We start from the raw sequence: 27,819 nt of genomic DNA, 5'->3' as shown, positions 1-27,819 counted from the left end.
AAAAAGTGTCAGTTAGATCCTCATGAGAAACGAGCTGGCAAACGATTCACTGCATATGAAAAGAAAACTACCATTCTTCATAATCAATTCCTCCCAGTCGGGATGTCGGATCGTGGGATGTTCATACGCAATTGTACTGAGGGAAATAGATGATTGATTGATTGAATAATTATCTAGGGGACCGCTGTTGAGAGGGATCACATAGCCGGAGGGGCTAATGCATGTTACGACACAGGTATTTCGAATAGACCCGATTTACAACTAGAATGTGAGGGTCTGTGAAATTGACGCCGAAAATCATAGCCTATGACACCAGTACTCCTCAGTACACCGTTTGTGCATCAAAGTTTGTCATTGTCCGGCTGATGATACCCATCTCATCATACTCCAACTGTTCCCTACTTGCAGAGCCTGGGGAGATAACTATCGACACCCTAGATAGATTCGCATCACAGACTAGGCAAACGCCGACACTCCGGCCCTTGACATTCAGGCTGACACCTTCAAACACAGACCGGGGTAAATCCCGGTGGAGCATGTCGATCGGCGGGGAAATGGTTGCACTAACCCCGGACGCTGCAGTCGACACGAAAACGAGCCCGCGCCGATGATAGACCGAGCACTTCGGCCAAGTCGACAGTCTCAGTGAAGATTCCGTTAATTATATCCGGCTTTCCCCAGATCCAATAGCCACAAATGTGCTTATTTTCATTGGATATGAAGCGTCGCCATGTTGCGATACCATCTGCCGATGATATACCGAGCCTGTTTCCTAGTTGGACAAGACCCGATACTCCTGAGATGTAGCTCAATGTTCCCGCTGCGTATTTCTAGATCGCCATAGTACTCGGTAAAATGGGAGGCAGGTATATAACCAGAACCCCGCTCAGCCAATGTCGCCCTGGCATACGTCTCAAGATTTCAAAAACCGCAGTCTTCATCAGCCACTTGGTTGGTTTTTGCTAGATTTGAAAAATTCAAACCACGAGGTTCAATGTCTCAGTGATGAAGGCTGGCTATCTCCTACGGACCGCTGAAATTTCCGGTAGTACGTTGAAACTCACAGGCTACATCAACTCCACCACTGATATCGAGATCGTTGCAGCTCCCAGCGCCGTATCATCCCTACATTTCAATGAGAAGATGGTTACTATCAAAATGCTTAACGGGCGTCTCCAAGGCCGCGTCAATTATATGCTCCACCTCGAGCTTCCAGTTTTAAAAACCCAGAAATGGTATTTCGTGGACTCTCTTCCTGAGGTACAGCCGGGGTATAACTTAATGATAGTCAGTGGATATTGTGCAACCATACTCACTCCAATAACCCACGTAATCTCACCACACCTACCTCGCTTACTCGAGCGACTACGGGTTTAGCGCAGGCTCCCTGCTGTACCGGGGTGAATCCACGGCAAATGGGTCAGAGACCACCTTCTATCTCCTCACGGAAGGAGGATTCGCCTATGGACACTCGATCTGGCTGAACTCAACCTTCCTCGCATCCTGGGCAGGCAGCGGGGCAGATATGTTCTACAACCAGACATTGTCCATGAGTCAACTGAAAGCGGGCGTGACATACACAATCACAGTCGTGATCGATCATTGGGCAATGACGAGAGCATCCCAGCGAACGCTGAGCTTTCCAGAGACCCTCGGGGTCTTATCGACTACAGCCTGAACGGGCGCGACAAAGAGGCCATTTCGTGGGAAGATCACAGGTAATCTCGGCGGAGAATAGTACCAGGATCACAGTAGAGGCCCCTTCAATGAGGGCGGACTTTATGCTGAACGCCAGGGCTATTATCTTCCTGGTGCCCCTGTCAGTCAGTGGGAGCCCCAGTCACCCTTTACCGAGATCACTCGGCCTGGTGTTGGTTTCTGGGCCACTTCATTCGATCTTAATGTTGCGATGGACTATGATATTCCGCTAAGTGTGCAGTTTACCAACAGCACCGCGAAGGATTCTTCCGTTGCCAAATTTCGCTCAGAGCCGTTTGTGAACGGCTGGCAACTTGCGAAATATGGGATTTTTCTCCTTATACCTTGCTATTGTTTCCCCCTTATAATCATTGTTTGTTGATTAAGGAAAGAGCTAATAATCCAACCATAGTGAACAATATAGGCCCACAAATACGATTTCCAGAGGGCAATTGTCAACTACAATGGCCCCAATTGTTTCGCTCTAACGATCTGGTCAATGGCTCAAAGCCGTTCCAGCTGGCTGATCTTCAGCTGCAGGTGTATGCAGTGATTCAGAGCGGATATAAAAAGCCTGATCTGGTCCGGGGACACTACATCTAGCTTTCTTATATGCGAATCATTGATGAACCAAATTGACCCAAGCAGTCTACCAGTCTTGAACTTCGCCGTTGTAGAGGACGACCTTGCCACCATACTGCTCCTTGGTTCCACTGGTAATCACATCAACCATACCGCTCGTAGACTTTTCAACGGTGTCCGGTGCTGATTCCATACCCCACCCTTTCGCAGCCCCGTTTCCCATATCGGTCTGTACCCAGCCGGGATCCAATACAAAGGTGTTAAGCCACTCATCTTCGGAGTTGATTCGAACACCGTACCACGGGAGGATGGACTTGGAAGCACCGTATGCTGCACTTGGAACGGGAGGCTGACGGCTAGAGAGTAAATTAGGAATTATATATAAGCCCTGAGAGAGGGAACGATGGCAGTTATAAAGGAAAACGAAATGATAACCATATAGGGGAATACGAGAAGGGATGTCTTACCCTAAAGCTCCGGCTCCAGATCCCATGATAGCATAGACAGGTTTGGTAATTGACTTTTCAAGTAGAGGACGAGTGGCTTGGTAGAGAGAGACAACGCTAAAGACGTTCACCTCAATATGCTCTAGGACGTCGGCACGTTTGACATCTTTAACGAGGGGATACACTTTTGCGATGCCGGCATTGGCAACAACGTAATCAATATGATCAACGCCCTTGTCGCTGGCTTCTTTGACAGCCTCATAGGCGGATTGCTCAATACCAGCGTCATACTTCACTACGATAATGCTGCTGCCTTCGCCCGTGGACAGCTGAGATAGTTCCTTAGCGGTTGGGTGTGCGGGATCACGGACCGCAGCAACGACAACCTGCGAGTGGCTCGATCAGCTCCTGGCGTATGTCGTTTGAAAGAGATAACTTACGTAGTTCGAGATGGCCACGAAATGCTTCACCAGCCCGAAGCCCAATCCGCGGTTAGCACCAGTAACGAAGGCAACAGTGGGAGCCATGATGGCGTAATATAATCGGTATAGGTCAAAAATGTAGAGGATCGAAACAAATTGAATCAGTGCGTTGGTAGGAACTAGTAAACAAATTGATACAAAAGCTACCTTCAAATATACTTCTACCACGCTGTCAACTGCCTAGGGGGAATGTTGATTATCAATCTCAGTAAAGTATTTCGATTACAAATGCAAGAAGTGGCGCAAGGGAGGCGCTTAAAGAAGAAAATACCCTGTTACTGATTCCTTCGGTCGCTCCGACCGGTCTAAGGCCATGATGTGACCGGTGGAGAATGATAAGCACTTGACAGATGGTGGGTGGTCTGGACGTAAATTGTGTCGGAACTACTAGAGAAATAGGATAACAAGGATCTCCACCGGTATAATCATGCGCTTAGGCCGAGGAACCTCCGGAGCCAATGATATGTGACACGCTATACTAAGGTTCTAATGCGAGATAAACGTTTAGTAGTCATCTCGCATGCGAAGCGGTTTACTTAGGTAACTCTACTGATGGTCAGCTTTGGATGCGATGGCCTAAAATAATGATTTTAGGAGAGAAAAGAGCTTTTTCTACTCCTCGATTGGCGCTGGTAGTCAAAGCCCAATCTATTGTACATGAATGGGCGCGTAAGCGTCATCAAAATTTGTGAGATACATAGTACTGTACGAAAACATAGGGGAAACAGTGGCTTCAATCGACAATTTTTCCTACTTTCGATACAATTCATACTTGGAAGCAACTATGTGGAGCCAGTAAGAGATATCGCATAGCTTGTGTCGCTAATTTAGCGGGGTGTTATGGTCGATGTGGGAATTGCCAGTACTTGAGCAAGACTTGCACGCTCTTTCAGGGGATCATGATCGTGATGAAAGCTGTAGGGACATCGGGGAGCCGGAGGAACAATGCCAGTACTTGCGAAAGATCTCAAACAGGTAACTCGGTTAGTGAAATACCTACTTTCCCTTTGACTTTCTCCGAGGTCTCGAACATGTGAACATCAACGAGCTAGCCGCAGATGCCGATGACAAGGAATGAATAAGAACTAGGTAGCCGACCCATTCACTCATTTCGCGCTGAGCGACAACTAACTTCAGAATCTCACAAACAAGAAGCGAAAGCGAGTTGGGAAGTATGACAATACATACTACGAGTCACCTCTGGACCGCTCTGGGACGTAGGAGGATAAGAATTTTCCGGAGAAGCGCAAGGCACTTGACTCAATTTACACGGTCTATGAATTTGTGATCCAAGGTATAGATCGCCCTTTCCAGTCTCTTGGAGATGCAGACGAGCTGGACACTTCTGAACTCCGTGAAAACGAGGAGGAAGAGCAGGACATTGATTGTCGAGATGAGGCTGAGATTGGCAGCCATGCCAATGAGCAGGGATCTGTCTTAGCTTCCAAGAGCACTAGGGGTGAAACAAGCTCTCTTAAGGAGCAGCAGAAACAGGAGCCCTTCCATGGAAGTTGATGTCAAACTGGAGAATCCATCAAAGGAAGAGGACAAACTCACGTTTTTCCAGATTACGCCGGGCAAGCGAAGCTCTTTTACGAACAATGATTTCGGTCGGAATAGACGAAGTCCCGAAGTGGAATAAGCAGAAGGAGATCAAGCACGAGTTATCGCGCAGAGTCAAATTTGTTCCCCGGATGTCATTGCTGAAAATTTGAGGGATATCCTCCTATGTTGACAGAATCTGGTGCCCGCGTTGTGATTTCTTTTTGCTAAATCGAACCAACACCTTTGTTTCCTTGGTGGTTTTGTTATTTCTGTTCTTATCACTTTTCATACTACCATCAAATTGTCGTTTATGTCTACTAGCTATAACCATCATCTCCATAGCCACCTATCTTCACATCAATATTACCAACAATATTTGTGTAAATCCAGGGATAGCCACATAGGCTAAACCTGTATATTTCCTGGTTACGGGAGGGATAACGAAGACAATTGCCGATGACAGCCCAAACTGCACCCCAATATCTTCGGCTTCGGGCGAGTCCGAGCCCCCTTGCGTAAAGGACCCCTCTCCAAGACCCCAACTGAAGTACTCCAAATTAACCTCTACCGAAGGGGGCCGAGCACATATCCTGAAATAATCTCACCCCGCATAATCACTTCACATGGAACGATATGTTTTCCGGGCTGCTGGTCTAATCAATGCCCGTCTCATCCAACATCACATGCCTGGCTTCAATTTCGTGCAGAGGCTTTTGGATTTTCCAGTAGGGAAGTGTCAAGTCTAGCATAGTTCTTGTAACATGTATTCGGTAGACAAAGACATTTGTATTCCTTGGGGGTCAATATGTTCTCCAAATATAGTACCGATTTTCTCGACTGAGCACAGCCACGCCTGGCACTAGGTCTCCTCATCCTTGCCCTTCCACGCTAACCATGCAATAACAATAAACCCTTTCAAGATAGCAGCAGTCCACAACGCCCCCATAAGCCCCACCGAGCTATGAGCCCAGAGACCACCCAAAATCACACCAAACAACAGGCATAACACAGCGCCCAGACGCCGCATCTCCTCCGCATGGCCAATCACCTTGGGAGACAAAAGGTCCGGGTGCGAAAACAAATCACAGTAGATACTGGTAAGAACAACACTAGTCAAGCCACTGAACTGCAAGACCCGACTAGTAACCGCCTGCCCACTACTCTGAAAAGCGACCAAAGCAAGCGGAACGAGAACAAGCCAGCTCAAGGGCGCTTCGCGCGAAGGTCGATAAACCGTAACAACGATAGCAGCAAGGGTGACACACAACGTTTGAGTAAGGAATGACGCACAGAGAACCCATCGCTGCCTGGCTGGGAAGAGACGATGGAAGGTAGCGAAGCATAGCGAGCCAAGACAGAAACTAGCTATGGACACTCCAGACTTGATCCAGCGATCGTCATCTGTGCCGACGAGTCCGAGGCCAAAGTAAACGGTGTTGCCTGTTTGCATGCTCACGAACGAACCCCATATAAACACTGCGGAGCTGTCCAGGAGGCCGGTGATGACGTAGCAGAAAAGTAGTAGGAGGTCGCCATGCGCTGGATCGATTTCGCGGCGCAAGTACTTGGAGAGGCGGCTTGGGCCCGTAGGCCTGGTGCCGCCTAGTAGGGGGTCGCTTTCTTGAGGCATGATGGATTGAACAGGGGGAGACGCGACCCTTATGAATGTAGGGAGCTCCAGACGTTCCAACTGGAAATATGTCTCCGCACGGGAAAATGATGCGTCATCGCTCCACTAAGTGGAGACGAAGTAAAGTACATGGAACGCGAAGAGAGGAAGAGAGGAAGAAAAGAAGGAAAGGTTAAGCTTTGACGATTGGAGATTGGAGATGTCGGAGTTCGTCGGAAGTGCGGAGAGAAACATTTGTACTTATAACCTCACTTCATCCTGGCTTTGTACTTAAACCTTGCCAAGCATTCCCATCATGCAGTTGATACTTGGAATCACATCTCTATCCTTGTTCGTACTGGGAATCTCCGCTATCCCAGCCCCAGATTATGGACTGCAGCAGCTTCTCCAGGTCCGACCGGGTCATCCAGAGCTATTCGGCCAACAGCCCATCGCCGACCATCCACCGTTCTCACCAGGCCATCGCGATCCATATGATCACAAAGTAGACTCGGTAGGTGATGAGATACAGCCACTCCCCTTCCGGAATGGAGATGGCACCAGCGTGATGGGACCGCGCAACAAAGATCGTGAACGTCAGAACCCCGATCTGGTGCGCCCGCCGAGTACCGACCACGGAAGTATGCCCAATATGCGATGGAGTTTTGCCGATTCCCACATCCGCATTGAGGTATGATGATATTCATGCTGGAGATGATCAATTGAACTAATCGAAATTTAGGAGGGCGGATGGACTCGGCAAACCACCATCCGTGAACTCCCCACAAGCCGTGAACTGGCTGGGGTGAATATGCGCCTAGACGAGGGAGTCATTCGCGAACTGCACTGGCACACCGAGGCAGAGTGGGCTTACGTTCTTGCTGGGAAAGTACGAGTGACTGCACTCGACACAGAAGGAGGCAGTTTTATGGATGACCTCGAGGAGGGTGATCTCTGGTATTTCCCTGCTGGACATCCTCACTCTCTGCAGGGTCTAGGACCAAACGGCACTGAGTTCCTCTTGATCTTCGATAATGGCCACTTCTCAGAAGAGTCTACATTCCTTTTGACGGACTGGATGGGTGAGCACGCTACTGATCAACGTTACACTATATACTAATCCATCCTCCAGCTCATACCCCCAAAGCTGTTCTCGCCGAGAACTTCCGCGTCAAGCCCCAGCAGTTCGACAATATTCCAACATCCGAGAAGTACATCTTCCAAGGCTCAAAGCCCGGCAGCATCGAGGACGAAAAGCCACGCGGATTCAAGAAGTCCAAGATCAACTTCACCCATCACATGCTTGCTCAAACTCCCGTTGAGGGTACCGGTGGCCGCGTTCGCATCACAGACTCAACGAACTTCCCCATTTCAAAGACAGTGGCAGCAGCCCACTTGGAAGTTGCACCTGGAGCTTTGCGCGAAATGCACTGGCATCCCAACGCTGATGAGTGGACGTTCTTTAAGAAGGGTCGTGCCCGTGTGACTATTTTCGCTGCCGAGGGAAATGCCCGGACATTCAACTACATGGCTGGTGACGTAGGCATCGTTCCGAGAAACATGGGACACTTCGTGGAGAACCTGAGTGACGATGAACCAATTGAACTTTTGGAAATCTTCCGCGCCGATAAATTCCAGGACTTTTCTCTGTTCCAATGGATGGGAGAGACACCTCAGAGACAGGTTGCGGAAACCATTTTTGGAGCTGATTCGAAGGCTGCTAAGGAGTTCTTGAAGAATATTGAAGGGGCTGAGAAGGATCCTATTAGGAATACCATCTAGATCCGGATAAAAGGTCAAGAGATGGGTTTGATTTCGGATATTGTTGCTATCTTTCTGTTGCTTAAATCTCCTGTCGGCTTATAGGTCCAATTCACATAGTCCTACAAATCCAGTCTATTGATGTACACAATGGAGTGGATCATATCCTTCCTGAAGCTTGAAGCACCCCAGATCCAGGTCCCCCACAGAAACTTTAGGCGTATATGAGTCTCGTCAAACGTAAGATCGAGTGTATTCGCAAGACCTCATAATATTTCTCAATAATCGCAACTATTCACAGGCTATAAACAGCGGAATCACCCCCATTCCAAAAGATTCACCTAGCCCCCAAGATCAATAGTCGGAAGATCAGACATATGCAACTTGGAACTCCCGTACGGCCGCAGCGTCGCAACAAAGCTGTCTCCAAGACACACCCTATCCTCCTTAGCAGGCGGCGAAGCAGGAACAGACCCTTTGAATAAAGGCCAATCAATCAGACAAGCCTGTGCAGTGACATACATAGGCAACTTCCCATCATCAAAAGTAGGCGAAGGCAAAGGCCCAGACCCAGAATGGAAAGTCAGCGTCGACGGGTCAATAGCCACGTTCCACTCAGTCCCATTTGCCATCGAATGATCTTGCATCTGGGGAGGATATGTCCCTTCTGGCCATTCTTGCTGTGTGCCATAATAGTGGGGTGGACCGCTTGTGGTTATTGGGTCGATGTATAGACTGTATAGAATTGGACCGCGGTAAACGGCGATTGTATCATTGGCTCTGGATTTGGTTTGGATATCCATGCCAATATCGTAGTTGAGGGTTGTCTTTCCAGATCGAATTCGGACTTTTGTTAGGCCTGTCCTTGAGTTGATTGGGGAGGGTTGCTGGTTTATTTTGATTCCTGTTGACCATTGTGGAACGCGGAGGTAGAACTCGAAGGGCGTCTCGCTGTTGATTGTGTATGATAGGCTCGTGTTGAATGGGTAGTCGGTTTGGCAGTCTATTGTTACTTCCTTGTCGTTTATTTTGGTGTTCACTTTGCCTGGGCTGAGGAGGGCGTGGACTAGTCCGTTATTGCCGTTCTTGAGGAAGCTGTACATTGTGAATTTGGGCAGCCCCTGTGAAGGTATTTTAGCAAGCAATCATTGTCTAATTATTAAGATGGGTTGGCATCATACCTGAGGATGGTTGACAGTACAACATGGATAATTCGGCTCAACACCAAAGGTCTGCCCAACAGTATTGACATTCCAGAAAGGCGACGCTGAAAGATTCTTGGAAAATGGCTGGTTTGACTCAGTCATATATTGATGCGATGTCCAGTCGGGCCACATCGCTGCTGGTAAAGCATTGAAAGCTGCCAGTTCCGTACGGTCTGCGTAGTCTGGGTCACCAATTGCGAAGTAGTTGTATGCAAGTGAGTAGATTGCTTCAACTTCGGTGCAGAGCTCGGATCCATAGAATGGATTCAACCCAGCGAGACGCTATCTTGCGTCAGCGTTATCCACTTAATTTTGAGTATTGGACGTTCACTCACCTCGTCAGCTAGGATTGAGCCAGAGGCTGAGCCGTGATATTTGAATGTCCAGTCGACCTGCAGGGAAATTAGCGATAGCCCCAGGGAGAGTTGAAGTTTGAGAGCCGTGTGAGCATACCCCATTTTTCGCAGTAGTGATCAGACTATCATTGTGAGTAGAGCGCCTGAACACGGCAGCATACTTCAAAGCTGCAACATCGCATATTAGCTTCAACGTTCTCTCAACCACGCATAAAATCATACCTTCAGCAACAGTAACGCCATGCAAAAACGGCCACTCCCGATCCGCAACCTCCTGAGACACAGAATTAAGATCCTCCCGTATATAACTCCCCTCCGTATACCACCCCTCCTACTTAAACGAATACTCATGAATCAGCCGAATATTCTCCCTCAAAACCTCACTCCTATCCCCCGGATAATAATCAAGCATCCACTGCAACGAAACAACCATATCCTGCGACCTAGACCGGAACCAAGTGAAATCACCCGCACTAGCCTTGTCACCATCATGATAGATCATCCCCGTACCATTATTCTTCAGCATCGAATTCATCAACTCATTGAACCGAAACAGGGCATTGATAATAGGTTCCTCATAGGACTCCGGATCGGCATCGACGAGGTTCGTGAATCCTAGAAAGACAAGCGTTCGAGCCCAGATGAGACGGTTCCCCGCTTCGAGAGTCTCAGGTCCAATCCAGCCATCTGGTTGGATGAGGTCGAGGATTTTGCTGACAACTGTTTTGATATCAGCTTTTAGACGGTCGTCTTGGAGTGTGTAGGATAGTGGGACTATGGCGTTTAACCAGTATGGGAGGGCTTCGTTAAGTCCGCTGTATTCTTGGTCGCCACCTATCCAGGAGGAGTTTGCGACGTAGCGGTAAAAGTCGTATAGATGGCTATTATTAGTTAGTGGGTTGCCTTTGGAGGTTAATGGACTTTATCTGGATGTTTGCCTACCCTCCTAGACCTGCTGCGGAGGCTTCGAGCTCTGTTCTGAGCCATCCGTTTGGTGTTATACTTCCAAGTGGTAGGGGTTCATATGCGAATGGGACGACTGAATCTCCGCGTTATTTCGTGATATTATAATGAATGGAAATTGTTACATCACTCACGTTCATCAGTATCCCTTGCCTTTATTGCGATTGGCAACAAACAAAGTATAGCGTTGAGCAACCTCATAGTGATTAATTTGTCATAATCCTTAGAATTATACAACAGAAACTTCACTCCTTTCGGTTCATTGCCGTTTTAAGTAAATACATAGCCGACAACCGACTGCCAGACGGTGAAATTGCAAGCGAGCCGGTGCAACATGGTCCGAACCTTGAATATTTGTTTATGAAATGAGGGGAAATGTAACATTCCAAAAGACCGTGCGGAGCGTGTCGATCTATAGCCTCCCGGATCCAAGGCAATTGGGCTTGGTGACGAGCGTGGATACGATCTCCGTTCGGGTTTTGCCTTATGAAGGAAATAGATTTACAAATGACATTTCTAAATACATACAACAGTTCTTTGACGTGTCTCAGAGTCTGGCTTCGGATTTTTATACATCGAGGGTATGAATGATGTTCGTGAGCACATCGTGGTTATTAAGGACGAATCACAGTGCTGTTCTCCTTGCGGACAAATTGCAGGAACTCATCCAAGTCGGGGTTCTTGGGGTTGTTGACAAGGAAGACAGCAGGCTTTCCGTAGGGTGCGGATACCCGTGCGGTCTGGCCACCGTGGTACTTCTTGCCAGACCAGACGTGGGCGAAGGTCTGGTTCTTGCCAGGGAAGTAGACGCTAACGCTGGTGTGACCGGGGTCCAGGACAGGCGCAACGTACAGATCGGCACCCAGGTAGAAGCTCTCGTAGCTGATTGCCTTGGCCTTTACATCGTTGGGGTGGTAGACAACGGGCATGCGGAGCAAGGGCCAGCCCAGTTTCTTGCTTTCAGTGTCCAAAATGCGGCGACGGTAGGCGGCAAGACTGGTGAACATGCGCGCGTTGTAGCTGAACCAGGAGTAGGTCGAGGAGTTGGAGTAGAACTGGGCGTTGACCTGAGGGACGTTACCCTCGTGGGTACGGAAGACTGTGCTGGCAACGGCAGAGAGTTCTCCCCAGCGACCGAGCAGCTCGGCGGAGCGGTTGACAACGCCGTTGCTGTCCCAAGTAGTGGTGTAGCCACCGATCTCGGTGTGGCCGTGGGCGTAACCGGACAGACCCATGTGACCCATGACAGTGACGGAAGACTTAATTCCATCGTTGACACCCCAGTTGGTGTCCTGGTCACCAGCCCAGTAGAGGTTCATATAGCGGTTGGCAGCCATGGCGCATGAGCGGTGGAAGAGGATAGCATCCTTGAAGCTGGGAACACTCTTTCCGATCCAGTGGTGAAGGGCGGCCCACTCACGAGGGTAAGTGTTGTGGTAGACCAAGGGATCGATGCTCTTGTTGGCGAAGCGGGTGTCGGGGTAGATAGGAGTGTATTCGCCGAAGTCGGTCATGAAACCAGAGATGTTGGCGTTCCAGACTTGAGACAGTAGGACGTTCTTGAACCAGGATCGGCCAGCGGGGTTTGTGAGATCAAGGATTCCGGCGTCAAGGCCAGGACCACTGGAAATAACGGAGGTATCATTGATTGTGGAGTTTTGGATCATGTATCCTCCCTTGGTAGCCTCCTCGTAGAGGTTGGAGCTGTATCCATCAGGCTTGGTGCTGACGTTCGCCAAGAATGGATTGATATATGAGAGAGTGCGGACGTTGTGGTCATCACGTAGACTCTGCACAAACTCATTCCAAGTTGGGTAGAGCTTGGAATCAGACTCCCAGTTCCACCAGAGTCGGGAAACGTTGAGAGACATGTAGGAAACACTCTGCGAGTGGGTGCCAGACCAATCCTGAAGCCAGACAGCGGCAATGGGACATGTCTGGTTGAGTCCCTGATCGACAATGCGGTTGACCTTTGCCTGCCCACCCTGGATACCGAGTACAGCACCGGTGTCTACCCACTTGGGCAGTTCGGGCATGCGGCCGGTGTACTCGGTCAGCATGGTAATACCGTTCAGCATGTTCTCAGCTTGCATGAAGTATCCATCAACATCCAGGCCACTGTATCTAACAGTGACGGCACGGGCATCTGTAAAGTTGAAGGTGGCGTAGGCAGAGCTCTCTTGTGTCAGGTGGAACACCCGGGCATTGGAGCTGATATACTGAGGGACAGCGGAGTAGGTGGTGAAGCGATCTCCACCGGCAAAAAAGCTGTCCTCAGACTCAAGGTCAGTCGTTGGTTGATCGCCACGGCCGACTCCCTGCTCACGGGAGAAGATGGGAACCGTCTGGTTCTTCAATGACGCGAAAGAGGCCTGGCCGCCAAGACCGTAGAAATCCTCAGCAGGGGAAGAACGGTAGCTCAGAAATAGCTTCGTGACATCCGAAGAGTCCGAGCTGACATTGGCGCGGAAGGCAATGCGATCGGGGAACTTAGATGGCACCCAGAAGGCGACGGTGAAAGCAGCAGTGGCATCGCCACAGCCAGTGAGATGACCTTCAACAACAGCAGCATGGTCATTGGCGCTGCCGTGGCATTGACGCAGATCGATCTTGGTGATCTGCTGACCGGTGCACTTGTTCTGGTCCACTTCATTGATCTTGAAGTTACCGTTGGCAGCGATGATCTCGTCGTTTCCAGCGCTGGCACTGAGGAATCCCTGTCCTGGCACAGTGTCCCAAATGGGGCGACCATCTTGAGTGATCGAGAGATGATTTGCTTTCCCATTGGCAGCGAGCTTGAAGCCATTGCCCAGGCTCAATGGGGCATAGACCGCGAGGGACGGCGCCGCGGAGACAACAATAGAGGCCCAAAGCCAGGTCCTGGGAGAGCGCATGTTGGAATGAGACTTGGAACAGAACGAGGAATGTCCCTGTGGCGCTTTTATCTTTTAAAGCTTTGCCGATAGTGTCCCTGGATTCTGCAGAATCTTCGATGACATCTGAGGACCTTTCCCGTCCCACTCGGTTTGACCATGGCGCATAGTTAGCGGAGGTTTATGGTCCTGGGCCAATGAAACGAGACCCATGCCGTTATTTTTTGATGAAGATCAGCTCATTCCATGATTCCAATCAGCCACGGCCAACGCTAATGGAGAAATTGACTCCACAGCCGACGGTCCCGACGGGTCGTCGCGTGTGGCTGTTCGGGGGTAACCGATTCCTGGTAAACGCATAGCCGCGAATCCGGGGAGCGACTGTCTCCATTTATCACATGCACATGAATGATAGATGAAATGTTAGAAGTCCTGACGAGGGCGATGTCGAGACTATATGTCTCGGCTCATCGGGTATAACGACATTGGCTGGGCTGATGGTGTGAGGGAAAGAACGTCGGGGGAAGTGTGGAGACTCCGCACTTGCATCGGCAACTGTTCCTTCCTCAGCCGACCGAAATGACGTGGTTACGGCTAAAATGGCACACTCTATCCCGGGGATCGATACTCTATACTGCGTGATATAAACACCTGTACTTCTATATATCACTATCACTTCAGCTATCTTTCTTCACTCTGACCAACCTATGAGCCGTCGCACCATCATCCAACTTAAGAACTGTCTGCTCCCACTTAAACCCTTGAAGTCTAGGAAGAAGCTTGATCCAAACATAATAGTAAACCCCACAGAGCGCAATGCTATAACGATTTGACCGGTTAGTAATTTTATATCTTCTCCACCGTATGGCAGTGTAAAAACTCACATTCCAACAGCAACCGCGCAGTATGTCGCATACCAGAAGCTCACATCTCCGCCAGTAGCCCCAGTGCTAGGCGGGTACCATGGCATGACGACCATGTATAAATTAGAGAGGATTGCAAACCCAACAGTAACGTGCCAAGCTTGGTAGTCCGGGGCACCGAGATTTAGGCGTTTACGTCGCTGCCGACTGATCACTAGTCCGATGGCCAGGATCAAGGCAAATATGGAGCCCGGGTATGTTCCCATATCCACAACTGTCAATAAGGTTAGCCGGCATTTCATCGGTAACCAAAGGTGGCAGACACTGAATATCTTCAACATCGGGGAACTTACTGAAATTGAATGCATCACCAGCTGGCGGTGCCAGAATCATCAGCATTGTAAAGCCCCATTTCACCAAGTATGGACCAAGGGGTGTGCCGAAGGGTCTGGTTGAAGTCCAAAATGAGGTCCATGGTAGAACGCCTTGCCTGTAAGGGAAAAGATGATTAGCGATCACTGATGTGAAAAGAATAGCCAAAAGCTCGGCATGAGATGCAGTTTACTTACCTCCCACATTCCCTCAACATACGAGACTGTCCAATAAGGACAGCAAGTAGATTCCCAAATGCAGAAAGGCAAATAAGGAAGTTCAATGCCGTCGCCGCACCACTATTTCCAAACACCTTCTCGAAGAACAAGCCAGCAGCAACAACCTTCGACTCAAGGATCTCTTCCTTGGATGCAGCACTGAAGTAAGCGATGTTGGCCAAAATGTACAAAGTCGCTGTAAGCCCGAGCGACAACGGAGCACTCCATCGCAAGGTTTTAGTAGGATTCTACTGGTAAGTTAGCAACGAGACCATAATAATGACCGATGTGTCAACACGTACCCGAACTTCGTTGACTACGTTGAATGCATTCTCATAGCCTGCATACGAGAACATGACTTTGACCAATGCATTCGTTGTTCCATATACCGAAGCTGCACCACTGCCATCGAATGCGTTTCGGAAGTTTGCTTTGGGTTCTTTCACCGACGTGTGGCCTCCAAGGACGACCAATCCGCTGATTCCGATACTGCTATTTGTTAGCATTTTGCTACTGGGATTTGCGCTGTGCTGCTTCGTACAATATCAGTGTGACCAATTTCACAACGCCGATGGCATTTGCGATTCGGAGAGACCATCTCGTATTGAATGCAAGGACTGTGTCAGATGTACACCTCTCATTAGCAACAATGTCCTTATTATGAGCGGTATCAAGCCAGCATATACTAACCTAGTACAGCGACAGTATAAGAAGCCGCAGCAACACCCTTTGATTGCCAAGCAGTAGGCTCAGCATCCGCAAGTTTGAAAAGATATCGCGCCAGAACTAAACAAAAGGTTAGCGTTATCCCCATCATGTCACTAAGCCAAAAACATACCAACAGCATTACTGCTACTAAACGAAAACAGAACAGTCTGCATCGCAAAAACAGTAGGAAAGAAATACTTCGGTCTTGGATACGATTGTTCAAGGTAAACGACCTCAGAACCCGACCGACTCGGAAAGCAAGACGCAAACTCCATATAAACAGAGAGCGAGCTCGACGCCATCAAGTATCCGATAACCCAGTATATCAACGACAGGCCAACGGAGCCGGCACCTTTGAGAACATTTGATGCTATAGGCACAGGTTAACTTAGCACCCCGACAGGAGAGTAGATATACACACGTGTCGAAAAAACACCCGTCCCAATCATCTTACTCAAATTGAGAAAGATTACAGTCACCGGTCCGACTGAATACCCCAGCGGGGAGTTAACCTCGACTGGAGCACCCGATGCCTCCTGGTATGTGGCCCTCGTGGTATTCCCACCTACCTCGGTGGTATATTGTAAGCTGTCACTATCGCTGCTGTCATATTGAGGTGATGCCGGTGTGGCAGATTCTTTGAAGGTGCCTTTCTCCATACTGGCAGGAGGTGGGAAGATATGAGAAGGAGGAGCAATATTTTGTGCAACATACTCGGAATGTCCGACTTTATATACATCGCTGCATTCTCACAAGATCCCGCGTTCGAGGCAATTAATTACTTGGCTAAGCTCAGGCGTCATGGGCCATCTGGAAGATTGATGGCGTGATGAGCCGGGGTGTATTTCGCTCCTTCGTGTAATCTAGTTTGCAGGTACTCTTTCGTATCTTGTGAAGCCTTGCATAAGAGATTGTTCGGGTGATTTGCTGAGTGGTACAAGAGATAGTTCAACATTACACATCTAAACTGGACCTTCACAACGAAACGAGAGAGCATGAAATTTTGAAATGAAAATCGCAATTTATGCAGATCTAGTCAAAAGTCCGATCTACTAAGTTGACAAAGCCTTATCTATGATGGTGCAATGATTTGCCAAAGAGCAAAGGAATGATGTGATTCTACATCCATGTGGGGGGACACCAATCAACTTCTCAGGGTAACAAAAACACCAAATTAACAAGAGAATGGGGCTTGCTGTGCATGCCAAGGGGTAAAACTTCGTGGCGGAACAATAATCGCACGAGCTACCCTGTCCACTATTGATAATCCTTGGCGTTGGCTATTTCTACCCCTGTTGGGACTTTGTCGATTTAGCGCCATCTCTGACATATAATCTCACCATAGTGGCAGATTCCCCCAGGATGTTGGAGTCGCACTCATCTCAAACTCAATCTTTCTGGCGTGCACGATCTGGCCATGTTTCAAGACTGGAGAGGTAACGGCCTTTCCGTCGACCTTCAGGCTCCGAATATACGGCATAGTAGATGCGCCCGGGGCGACAATCTCCAGCATTTGCTCTTTGCCATTCACAACCTGTCCGCCAGTGCTCGCGCCACTGGGAAGGCGAATGGACACATGTTCGAAAAGTGGAGTACCAACAATATACTCGTCACTGGCGGGATTGACAGGATAGAAACCCAGAGCCGAGAAAACATACCAGGCACTCATCTGACCCAGATCTTCATTGCCTCCCAGTCCACCACTGGTGGTATTATAGTTCGACCAGGCAATATCCCGAATAGTCTCCGCTGCCTGGTTGGGGTATCCAACGACGGAATACAGGTAAGGCACATGGTGGCTCGGCTCATTGGTATGATCATTATGGCCACCCTTGAAATGGGCATCCAGCTTGTCTCGCAGAGCTTCACGTCCACCGAACAGCCTAGCTAGGCCTTTCACGTCGTGCATCACGTCGAAGGTGTATACCCAATCATCACCCTCCGTCCAACCCCAGGTACTATCCGCCCAACTCCCGTTCGCATTGCGAGCTTGCATGAACTGAGTCTCGTTGTTCCAGATATAAGCGTAGTTCCCACTTCGCTCGCGCAGTGCGCCCACAGTGGCATTGTCCGCTCCGGCATGCGCAGCAACAATGGAACAGGCATAGTCATCGAAAGCGTAATCCAACGTCCGACTACCCGCTTCGGACCATCCATCGTTCGATACCCATCCCTGCTTCATATATGCTGTGAGACCAGCGCGAGCCTCATACGACGTTCCCGGCTCGCGGTCATAGTAGAGCAGCTCGGTGTCATGGTCAGGCGGGGTATATGCATCCTTCTTGACGGCTTTCCAAGCCTTGGCAATATCAAATCCCCTGAATCCGCGCTCCAATGCATTGGCCAGGACTACATCTGCATTTGTCGCGATCATGATGTTCGTCTCGACGAGGTTTGCCCACATCGGCAACCAGCCAGTCCAATCAAAGATGCGGAGCAACGAGCGCATCATGCTGTTGATACGTTCCGGGGCGAAGAGGGTTAGAAGTGAGTGCTCGGCTCTGTACGTATCCCAGATTGACCAGGACTGGTAGTATGAGTCGTTCTCCGTGTGGATGCTATCAGTATAGCCGGAGTAGAAGGTTCGTGGGGCGCCATCCTTCTTTGATGTAGGTTCGGAGAAGTCGTTAGGGTATTGGAGGGCGTGAAAGAGGCCGGTATACCAGATAGTGCGAGGGTCATGATCTGGATCAGTATGATTGACGCCTTTGATGGACACCCGACCCAGCTTCTCAAGCCAGGCGGACTTCACTTTGTCGACGGTGTCTTCGAATGAGTGTCCATCCGGAGTCTGAATTTCGAGATTCTTCCGAGCCTGGGCGGTACTGACATATGAAACGCCCGTCCGCACTTCTACGCGCGATGTCTTGCTGCTGAATTTGACATATGCGCCAGTAAAGTTTCCATGTCGCTGGCTCTCATTCTCCATTAAAGAACCGCCGTTCGTGACGCCATACTCGATAAAAGGCTCGGAGAATCGGGACACGAAGTATCCCTTAAATGAAGGTGCTTTGTCTGGCCCGAGAAGGTAATCCTGGCGCTCGGTGTTGTAGCCATAGATCTCTTTATTCTTCGCGTCAATGTGGACTTCACCAGTCCAGTTCCGACGGGAAGCTTGAATGAACACCCAAGGATCCTGAGCTTCGCCATCGGCGCTTTGGAAATCGAAGCGAAGGTGGCCAACGTGAGCATCTGCCGACATGGCAATCTAAAAGAAAACATCAGAAATCATCCACAGCAACAAATCATAATTTGGAATAGTTACCTGAATAGATCGCTCATACTCCTCATCAGACTGAGTGCAAAGAGTCGATTCCACTTCACGTTTTCGTGTCCGTCCATTAGCGCCCTCCTTGACCTGATCAGGAACGGCTCCAGCACCCCCGGGAACCACCCCGTCACCAACAGCCTCGGCCGTGGCATTCCAATCACGATCCATAAGCTGGGTGGCGTTCACCAAAACCTCATAGACGTACGGCGTACTCCGTTCATCCTTTTTCCGAAACTCCAACCCGCGATTCTCAAACAATGGTTGAACATCACCCATACCTGGCGTCAAGACCACCTGACCAGATTCGCCCATCCAGATAGCAGGTTGGTGAGTAGCCTGGAATCCATGAATAAGACGGTCACTGTCGCCATAGGGAACCTGAGAAATGAAATTCTCGCGAGTCTGGGGTGTCCACCGCGTCATTCCGAATGGGGGACAGACAGAGGGGATCATACCGCCATTTCCATTTGGGGTTGTTCCATAAGTGCCGATAAGGGGATTGACGAAGTTGAGAACACCTGCATTTTCATGGTAATCTGTGCTGCGATGTTTTGTTCCCTTTGGCTGGGCGCATGTACATCCTGCGAGTCCTGCGACCAAGACTGGTAGAACACCCAGCATGTTGACTGTGGCTTTGGGTTTGGAAAGGTCAAGGATGGCAAGAGTTCATGGTAGGTGCAAATTTATTGGGAAAATACCTGGGAACGGACTGAAGAATTGGCATTCTTGTTAACTTACTTTCCGTTAGCTTGCAATAGTATCGGTTAAACGGCTCAATCTTTGTTGATCCCAATTTCCATCCCCGCATTTGCGGGGTGTGGTAGCACCTGCAGGTCGCAGTGAAATCCGAGGCCTCAATATATTTGGGCCAAGAGATGGAAAGGAGTAAAGGGAAAGGCCCTTGCTCTCACGTGCCATGAGAGTAGCAACCTTGGAGTTGTCGAGAATAATGTCTTTGGCACTAACCACATACGGCTTAGAGCCTGTAAAGCAAGAGGATTGAGCCACTTTCGGTGAATGTTTTATCTATGTTTATATAGATCAGCTTTCTATACAAAATATCATACATGCCTTTTCGCGTCGAGCCTCCGTACGATATTTACTCAAGTTGTGGCAATTCAGCCCTATGGTTCAGGGGAGTGAAACAAAGCCAAGAAGCTAAAAATAGCGCCACACCAGCCACACAAACATGCGCGTCCATCCCTACAACGCGCGGATCTCATTTTTGTCAACTCTCATAAACTCTCATAAATAGGTTTTAAGTGAACTACACTTCCTTGCTGATTTCTTTCACATTTCCCCTCGACTTATTATCCACCATGCCAGCCCTATATGCAGCGCTAGCCCGAAGCGTGGAAACGGCCCCGCATCAACTCGCCAGTCGTGGCTTGACGGTCAACCATACTCAAGCCATCACTCTGGGGGTGATGGCCGTCTATGTCGTGGTCATCGCACTACTATGGAATTTGCCATATGTTCGCTGGTCACTATGGCCCTTCAAAGTAACCAACCCTTTCTCACCTCCCCTCTCCTGTGTTGCGACTAACATGTGACAGATGTTGGTGATTGCGTTCCATGAGTTCGGCCATGCGATCACTGCCTGCTGCACCGGTGGAAAGGTCAAATCCATCTCCCTCGATCCACATGAAGGCGGTGTCACCCACATGCAGGGTGGTGTCAGTGCGATCACCTTGCCCGCTGGGTATCTCGGCTCATCCATCATTGGCGCACTCTTGATTTTTGCCGGCTTTGATATTGTGGCTAGCAAGGTTGCCAGTATTATACTGGGTGTTTGCTTCTTGCTTACACTTTGGTGGGCGCGGCGGGACTGGTTGACTATCCTGACTATTCTCCTTGCGGTTGGTTTGTTGGTGGCATGCTGGTTCATTGCCCATGGTGAAGCCTTGCGCTGGGTTGTGGTAAGCCACATATACTTCCTCTGTACTCGTCAATTATGCTAATCCCTTGTTGCTTAGCTCTTCATCGGTGTCATGTCCGCTTTGTACAGTGTCTGGGATATCGTAAGTCTCAAACAAGACCTCTTCACTGACCCCGCTAACAGTCTGTCTCAGTGTGACGATCTCATCCTACGCAAAGTCAACACATCCGACGCCAGCGTCTTCGCCAAGAAGTATGGTGGCTCCTCCCAGTGCTGGGGTGTCATCTGGTCCTTGATCTCTCTCTGCTTCATGGCTATTGGTATCATCGGTGGTATCGCAGCATTCCCCGAATCGTTCAGCCAGCAACAGTCCGACTCCAAGCATTTCATCCCAACTCGTTAAACGAGCGCGAGCGAATTATGTCACGACGAATTCAGACCATATCCATTTTCATGCATTATGACACTTTATGTATTCCTAACATTTCCTAAATATATAGATTGTTACACATAATATCAGAGGAAATCTGTTATGAAGCTAGATCGCATCGCTGATACAGTAGGATTCGAAAACAGATTCCCCCACATACACTCACGGATTGTGTCCCGAACCATACCTTGAAACATCCTAATCAGGATTTGGTTACATACTCTCTTAACAACCCCTGCTTGGTTGTATCATATCGACTGTCGGTCTCAAATGATATCTCTGTAAAATACTCCAAGGCCAAAATTCTCAGTCCCGAATCCATCGTAATTGCACCGCCTTAGCATCCCGAACCTGCAAGGTCAACTTAGAAACAGAGTCGTTCATCAAGTGCTGCAGTCTCCGCTGAAGGTCCTCTGGATTATGTAACCCAAGAGTCGGGATAGGCTCGCACCGTGCAGATCGGAATAGCGTCGCCATTGCCGCCACAAATTCCACTTGTGAGAACTTCATCCCCGGGCAGACCCTCGGTCCGTCCGACCACGGCAGGAATGTGCCTTTTGGTGGCGTGATAATCTCACCGGCGTCATTGAACCAACGCGATGGCTTGAAGTCCTCGGCATCCGGACCCCAGATTGTAGTATCCATGTGGATGCTCACGTGGCTGACAAAGAAATTCATCGGAGGCGCGAGGTGGTGAATACCATCGGCGCCAACGAGCTGCTGCGGTGAGAGTACGGCGCGAGTGGAATGAAGAACTGGTGGGAAGTGGCGGAGGGTTTCCAACTGTGGGAAGCAAGTCAGCTACCTTTTTATAATGGTGGCAAGGAGAAACGGAGAATTACCAACACCGCTCGTGTACGTCGGCATTTGGGGTACACCTCCTCATAAGTCCATGTCGACACGTCCGCGTCCAGACCGCAAAGCTCCTCACGGATCCAGTCCTGCCATTCCGGGTGCGCAGCCAGCAGGGTAACCGCATAGCCCATGGTATTAGCGGTCGTTTCAAAACCCGCACTGCTGAAGATGAACAGATTCCCAGTAATCTCCTCATCTGTCAGTGAAAACTCTGACTGTCCGCGGCGTTTCTCTTCATCCGAGAGCTGCAACAGCATGCTCAAAAAGTTATGGCGAGGGACTGACCCGATCATGGCAGCCTGTCTCTCTTCCTCGAGCACTTCCTTGGTGTATTGGGGGATTCTCTCCAGGTGCTTGCCCATGCTTCGAAGCGCCGGTGGCATTAACGGCAATCTCATCAGCTTTGTCGGGAGCGTCGCCGCTTCGAGGAACATACTTGTCACCATCGAGAGCGTCATAAAGTATGCCGTTCTCTCATTGTTTGCCTCCACGGTGAACTCCCGCGAATTAGGAGACCATGACCGCTTCTGGCTGTACCCAGATTGACCGATCACATTGATCGCAATACTGCGCAGACCATCTAATGTCTCGCCACCCGGGTGGTCTACCACGTAGTCGAGCATACTTTGAGCCTGCTGACAGCTTTCAATCCAAACCGTTCTGCTGATTCGCTCGTCCAGATTGACGGCAAACAACCTGCGGTGCCGCTTCCTGAGACAGCTCATGTTTAGCAAGAGGGCAGACTCAAACATGGGCAAGGGTTGAGGGAAGCCACCGACCATTCATCACCATTAACCTGGATTTACTAGGTCAGTAAAAGAATCTCTGGTCCTCTTCTGGCAGGAATTTCACACACCGTAAACACATTGGGACCCAAGAATCCTAAAAGCTTAGCCGTAATAGGTGCTAGGAGGAAGTCATGCCTTCTCTGTAGGATGGCATTGCCGACGGCCGAATCGGCCACGCTGGATTGTATCAGAAACAGAAACGTCGCTTCCAAGGGATGACCACTAATTTGAACTCACAAAACCGCACATTCATCAGGAGTGACGATGGCAAATATGCTGCCCAATCGGTCATGGATCTCTCTTTTTCTACGGAACTCCCAGCCATGAATCAACAAATCTAGTCGTTCATAGATCCATCCCGGAAGATATTTCTCGAGCTGAGGCTGGAAGGCTGGCGCGAGCACAAGCCACGGAATGCTTTTGGACAAAACAGGTGACAGGTACACTGGAAAGCCGGCACGGCGGGCATGGATATAAAATCGGAGGAACGATATCGATTTATAAAAGAAGTAGACGAAAAGCAGTGTCGCGACGGTTGAAAAAATGGTGAACCCCATCGTTGCGGTATGGTAGACAGAAGGGACGGGCAATTACAGGTAATATATTGTCAGGTAAAAAGCCCTCCATCCATTCTTGGAAAATGGAGAGAGCTACGGCTAAACTATCATTGGGCTCCGCTTGGAACACTCGTATCTTGGCCGTGCATAGCCACCACGTCAGATGCAGCCACGAAGAATAGTAGGTTTAACTGGCCCAATTCGCAGATAAGCACCAAGCTTACTGCAAGATGGCGAAAGCTGTCTTGCCAAAGCAGTCCGCGGACACTTTCTTAGCAAGAGACTGCGCTGCTAGCAGTTTCACAACGTAAAGATACCCGCCAGCTGCGGTGCACCAGTGTGATGTTCTCTCCGCATCATCAAACCCCTTTTTTTTTTTTACAAAAAACCTAATTTCCAAAATGAAGCTCGCGGTCTGTTTTCTCGTATCTTTGAGTATACAGGCGCGCAGAGATGCTATATTTCACCGGAGGATACCACTGGGCTTACTTGGTCAAAGAATAAGCGGAACAAATACAAAAAAAAAAAAAACCCCGTACACTGGTCGAGGCCAACAAATTATAAGGGCGGGGAAGCGAAAAAGTAAGATCTGGGCAATCATTTCTGGGGGCTGGTAATTGAAGAAAGCTATCGGGGAACTGCCCCAACAAAGAGATTGCTCCTTGTTGCGCTCGTATACCAACATCCATCAGATTCAAATCACTATATTACCATAGAAGCAACAAGCATAACAAGCCCACCAAGCCCATCCATTCCTTCGCACCACTCTTCCCAATTTGCAGCAGTCCTTTCCGGGTTCTTGGCAGTGATAGACGTATGAACCAGCACTCCCTCACTACATTCCTCACCTAGTCTGACAAGCTCTCCACTGCCAGCCAGACCAAATTTAGTCTGAACTCCACCTTGAATCTCACTTTCCAACTTCCACACCAGCTCATTACTCGCTTCCCAAAGCTGTTTATTCCCTGGTAGCGGTGCAAGAATTAGATCCGCTGGCAGATTGCACATCGCTGCTGGCTCAAAGTAGAACAACATATTGACAACTCGGTAAACCACGGATAGTCTTGGATTCGATCAGTATCTTCACGGCCAATCCAGTGCAAGTGAGTAGGTAGATAACAAACCTTCGTCTTGATTCCTCGAAGAGCCAATCTTGCCATGTTCCATGCAGACTGTAGTTGCAAGGAATGCCACTATCCATGAGCCGCTGAGCTATGACCTATTCTTTTCATTAGAATCAAGTTAGTAGGGCGTAAATCGGGCCAGACTCACAATCACTGTCGCGAATAAAAGTGAATCAAAGCTATTGTAGTCCGTCTCGCCTTCATCCAGTCGGATAATAATATAAATAGAAAGGGCTTGCATAGCAGCAAGGAGTTCCCATTTCGTCAATTTCAAACGCTGAAAATATTCATTAGCTTCTTGTGTGCCAAATCCCCGAATAATTACCAACACCTCGCACCTCAGCACACAGTCGTTCGCACTCCATCCGCACATTTCTCCAGAACAGCTTTCGACCCCCTTTCATCTCGCCGCTGATCATATGGACCAAATTGATGCAGTTATCAAGTGGCTCCATGTCAAGTTCAGCGGATACCAAATATGGATGGATAAACGGTGGAAGTGAATTGTGACGCAACATTTTCAAGACATATGACTTTAGCATATGCCGGATGAGAGTGGCGCTTCTTTCCGTTCCAGCCTTCGTATTTGATCTTTGGATAAATGAACGAGGATTGAAAGTCGGTACTGCTGGTATTGACCGGCTGGAAGGAGGAATGGGCTGCCTTATTTGAACTTCCTGGTTGACCGGAGGTGTCGAGCGAGAGATTAGAGATCCCCCTGACCCTCCTGTTGAGGGATAATGGTCGATTTCGTCTGACTGAAGATTCAGAAAGTCCCCGAACTCGTTATCTGGTAACATAATATCTGGTATATCCCAGCTGAAATATTCACCTCCAAAGTCTGCGAGCTCTTGGTTTAAAATACCGAGCTCACTATCGCAAATTGTATCTCTATCGTGTTCTGGTTCTTGGTAGTTCGGAATACTCAGATAATTGCTGTTCTGAACGCTTGGTCTTCTGGCTTTGGGCGACTTTGAGATATACTGGCATTCAATGCCCTTAGCTTTGCACCTCGAGCATTCGGGCTGCTTCTTATCGCAACGCGTCTTCGTTCTTGCACAATAAAGACAAGATCGAGATCGAGGAATTTTTTCAACTCCTCGAGACCGACAATAGTACCCATGTCGCTTCAGCGTAGACTCTAAAATTTAGTCAATGTTAGTAAAAATTCGTGGCCATGAAGTTGTTAGTGGAAGTGGAACTTACCCCGATCAAACGGTTTGTTACATTGCCCGCACCGCAAAACGGATTGTACATCTTTTTCGGACATTTCAAGCTGAATTTACGCGTGTATATCCTGGGAATCATGGATAAGTGCCATATTAGAATTCCATTAGAATTCGTTGGGATCAAGGGGTTCCCCACCAGTCGATGGGCATTTGTCAGCTCGGGCGATACATTTTGTAATTGCCGAGCATGTCCAGAGATGCGTTTCAACGATTCCGGAACATTTCTCTCTGGCCACGTTAGTTAAGAGTGGTCAGCAATTCTACTATTCAAAATTTGACGGAACCTTTTGTAGTTCCGATAATTACACTAACGGATGCAAATTGCACAGTTCCGTCACCAAAATGGACCAAGAGACTGGACAACATATAAGAATACACATTGTTCTTTGAAAAGTATTCTCTTCACTGAAAAAATAATCCAATATCTCTACCTATTCATACCTCTTGCAACTATGGCAGCACCCTTTCCATCCCCAACTACAAAATGGCACACGGAAACGTACCAGTCCATATCCCCTATCCGTCCCGAGCTTTCTGCCAAAGGAAGGACAGTGGTAGTAACCGGAGGGGGTACGGGCATCGGTGCAGAAACAGCTCGCCAGTTTGCCGAAGCAGGCGCATCTCGAATCGCCCTGCTTGGCCGTAGAGAACAACCTCTTCTCGACACCAAATCCTCCATTCAGCACAAGTTCCCGGGCGTCGAGGTATTCGTGGCCGCTACAGATGTTACAAACAAGGACCAAGTGGACGCAGCTTTCGCCGAATTTGCCCGCGGCGGAAAAATTGACGTTTTGGTTAGCGGTGCTGCTATAATTGGGCCCCAGGATCCAGTCGGGAATGTGGACAGCGACAAGTTCCTTGAAGCGATTACGCAAAACCTCAAAGGGTCATTGTCGGTTGCCCAAGCGTTTCTTTACTATGCGTCGTCGGATGCGGTCGCTATCGATATCAATTCGTCTGCTGCGCATGTGAATTTTGGACCTGGATTTGCTGCATACAGCATCGCCAAGTTGGCCGTATTCCGCCTTTGGGATTCTTTGGCCTTTGCGAACCCAGATTTAAGCGTGTTTCATATCCAGCCTGGTATCGTGGATACCGCAATGAACAAAGAAGCCGGAGGTGTCAAAGCCACTGGCATCGAGGATCACGGCAAGTGAAATGTCGGTTCCCTGTACAGGAGATCATGAAGCTGACTTTTATTTAGTTTCTCTACCGGCGAGCTTCAGCGTTTGGCTTGCAAGCCCCGAAGCTCGTTTTTTGAAGGGAAAGTTTTTGTGGGCAAACTGGGATGTTGATGAGCTCAAGGCTAAGGCCAAGGAAATCGAAGAGAGTACTCAGCTTAGCATTGGGCTTGGCGGGTGGCCTTTTCAGGATGCAGGCTGGAAGTCAATGTGGAAATCTTAGCCCTTGAGAATTGGTCGGCATTGGGGGCTATATTCACTAGATAAATCGTCGACTCACGCGCACGTCGGTTTTCAGTATGTAATCAATGAAGTAGCTGTGAGCTCAGTGTCAGATAAAGCTATTGGGCAAACTGAATTGATTTAGTTAATGTTGATTTCAAAATATCTCTATAGAATTGTTTCCTTACCGCAAATGAAGTGTTCCATCGCCCCGTGAGCCTTTCGACTGCGTCGTGTAGCGCCGGTCTCGTTTTCACCTCCTTCCATAGACCTATCTATTTGTCGAAGTACTCTGTCGCCGGTCTTGTCCCAGTACGCGCAGTTGTAGGCCTTCCTCGCCTTGAGGATGGGCTTACACTAGTTGTAAGGCTCCATTCTGAGTACGTTGCGCGGTGATCCGACCCGTAGTCTTCGTGGTAAAGTTGACACTTCACTAGCAGGTCCGGTCAGTGTTTTACGGTTTGGTCAATAGTGGAATTCCTCCCCGGGTCGCTCTGAGCCCAAAAGGTCGCCGTCCCCCAGAGAAGGCAGCCGTGTAGGCCATAGGGTTGCAAGAAGTCGATCAGTTCCCTTGCATCCTCTATAAACCTAGGTTGGATGTG

The 27,819-nt window shown here is 49.1% G+C and overlaps 12 protein-coding genes across 12 annotated transcripts; 4 read left to right on the top strand and 8 right to left on the bottom strand.

Annotated features, from left to right (window-relative positions):
* Positions 1-2,347: 2,347 nt before the first annotated feature.
* PENARI_c015G04162 (uncharacterized protein) lies at positions 2,348-3,253 on the bottom strand (the record flags this gene model as incomplete). The annotated part of the gene is made up of 3 exons (XM_022633751.1): positions 2,348-2,636; positions 2,748-3,112; positions 3,167-3,253. The coding sequence occupies 3 exons, from the start codon at positions 3,251-3,253 to the stop codon at positions 2,348-2,350; spliced, it is 741 nt and encodes a 246-aa protein (XP_022486335.1).
* A 900-nt stretch (positions 3,254-4,153) lies between these two features.
* PENARI_c015G12232 (uncharacterized protein) lies at positions 4,154-4,723 on the top strand (the record flags this gene model as incomplete). Its single annotated transcript, XM_022633929.1, has 2 exons — positions 4,154-4,183; positions 4,430-4,723. 2 exons carry the CDS (start codon positions 4,154-4,156, stop codon positions 4,721-4,723), a joined length of 324 nt encoding a protein of 107 aa, XP_022486319.1.
* Positions 4,724-5,612: 889 nt separating this feature from the next.
* PENARI_c015G09650 (YoaK family protein) lies at positions 5,613-6,383 on the bottom strand (the record flags this gene model as incomplete). The annotated part of the gene is made up of 1 exon (XM_022633868.1): positions 5,613-6,383. One exon carries the CDS (start codon positions 6,381-6,383, stop codon positions 5,613-5,615), a length of 771 nt encoding a protein of 256 aa, XP_022486370.1.
* A 295-nt stretch (positions 6,384-6,678) lies between these two features.
* PENARI_c015G05495 (uncharacterized protein) lies at positions 6,679-8,144 on the top strand (the record flags this gene model as incomplete). Its single annotated transcript, XM_022633777.1, has 3 exons — positions 6,679-7,053; positions 7,105-7,444; positions 7,495-8,144. The coding sequence occupies 3 exons, from the start codon at positions 6,679-6,681 to the stop codon at positions 8,142-8,144; spliced, it is 1,365 nt and encodes a 454-aa protein (XP_022486374.1).
* A 320-nt stretch (positions 8,145-8,464) lies between these two features.
* Positions 8,465-10,848, bottom strand: PENARI_c015G05475 (uncharacterized protein; the record flags this gene model as incomplete). The annotated part of the gene is made up of 8 exons (XM_022633776.1): positions 8,465-9,244; positions 9,305-9,610; positions 9,664-9,720; positions 9,782-9,852; positions 9,907-9,958; positions 10,115-10,565; positions 10,627-10,723; positions 10,782-10,848. The coding sequence occupies 8 exons, from the start codon at positions 10,846-10,848 to the stop codon at positions 8,465-8,467; spliced, it is 1,881 nt and encodes a 626-aa protein (XP_022486302.1).
* Positions 10,849-11,261: 413 nt separating this feature from the next.
* PENARI_c015G10953 (uncharacterized protein) lies at positions 11,262-13,541 on the bottom strand (the record flags this gene model as incomplete). Its single annotated transcript, XM_022633904.1, has 1 exon — positions 11,262-13,541. The coding sequence occupies one exon, from the start codon at positions 13,539-13,541 to the stop codon at positions 11,262-11,264; it is 2,280 nt and encodes a 759-aa protein (XP_022486394.1).
* A 656-nt stretch (positions 13,542-14,197) lies between these two features.
* Positions 14,198-16,340, bottom strand: PENARI_c015G03718 (uncharacterized protein; the record flags this gene model as incomplete). The annotated part of the gene is made up of 9 exons (XM_022633742.1): positions 14,198-14,339; positions 14,405-14,657; positions 14,737-14,873; positions 14,953-15,221; positions 15,276-15,462; positions 15,515-15,590; positions 15,664-15,759; positions 15,812-16,051; positions 16,136-16,340. 9 exons carry the CDS (start codon positions 16,338-16,340, stop codon positions 14,198-14,200), a joined length of 1,605 nt encoding a protein of 534 aa, XP_022486337.1.
* Positions 16,341-17,017: 677 nt separating this feature from the next.
* PENARI_c015G00559 (GH92 family glycosyl hydrolase) lies at positions 17,018-19,573 on the bottom strand (the record flags this gene model as incomplete). Its single annotated transcript, XM_022633666.1, has 2 exons — positions 17,018-18,889; positions 18,947-19,573. The coding sequence occupies 2 exons, from the start codon at positions 19,571-19,573 to the stop codon at positions 17,018-17,020; spliced, it is 2,499 nt and encodes an 832-aa protein (XP_022486361.1).
* A 698-nt stretch (positions 19,574-20,271) lies between these two features.
* On the top strand, positions 20,272-21,234 carry PENARI_c015G10620 (M50 family metallopeptidase; the record flags this gene model as incomplete). Its single annotated transcript, XM_022633891.1, has 4 exons — positions 20,272-20,454; positions 20,509-20,871; positions 20,929-20,973; positions 21,025-21,234. The coding sequence occupies 4 exons, from the start codon at positions 20,272-20,274 to the stop codon at positions 21,232-21,234; spliced, it is 801 nt and encodes a 266-aa protein (XP_022486345.1).
* Positions 21,235-21,567: 333 nt separating this feature from the next.
* On the bottom strand, positions 21,568-23,461 carry PENARI_c015G09312 (cytochrome P450; the record flags this gene model as incomplete). Its single annotated transcript, XM_022633861.1, has 5 exons — positions 21,568-22,044; positions 22,104-22,827; positions 22,896-22,912; positions 22,973-23,081; positions 23,142-23,461. The coding sequence occupies 5 exons, from the start codon at positions 23,459-23,461 to the stop codon at positions 21,568-21,570; spliced, it is 1,647 nt and encodes a 548-aa protein (XP_022486229.1).
* A 220-nt stretch (positions 23,462-23,681) lies between these two features.
* Positions 23,682-25,103, bottom strand: PENARI_c015G12092 (uncharacterized protein; the record flags this gene model as incomplete). The annotated part of the gene is made up of 5 exons (XM_022633926.1): positions 23,682-23,785; positions 24,310-24,524; positions 24,586-24,680; positions 24,734-24,862; positions 24,924-25,103. 5 exons carry the CDS (start codon positions 25,101-25,103, stop codon positions 23,682-23,684), a joined length of 723 nt encoding a protein of 240 aa, XP_022486217.1.
* Positions 25,104-26,266: 1,163 nt separating this feature from the next.
* PENARI_c015G03488 (SDR family NAD(P)-dependent oxidoreductase) lies at positions 26,267-26,971 on the top strand (the record flags this gene model as incomplete). The annotated part of the gene is made up of 1 exon (XM_022633736.1): positions 26,267-26,971. The coding sequence occupies one exon, from the start codon at positions 26,267-26,269 to the stop codon at positions 26,969-26,971; it is 705 nt and encodes a 234-aa protein (XP_022486340.1).
* Between the last annotated feature and the right edge of the window lie 848 nt (positions 26,972-27,819).

The sequence above is a fragment of the Penicillium arizonense genome (genome assembly GCF_001773325.1).
Source record: "Penicillium arizonense strain CBS 141311 chromosome Unknown PENARI_contig015, whole genome shotgun sequence".
NCBI lineage: Eukaryota > Fungi > Ascomycota > Eurotiomycetes > Eurotiales > Aspergillaceae > Penicillium > Penicillium arizonense.
Note: the sequence above shows the minus strand (reverse complement) of the source record. Positions and strands in the feature narration are given on the sequence as shown.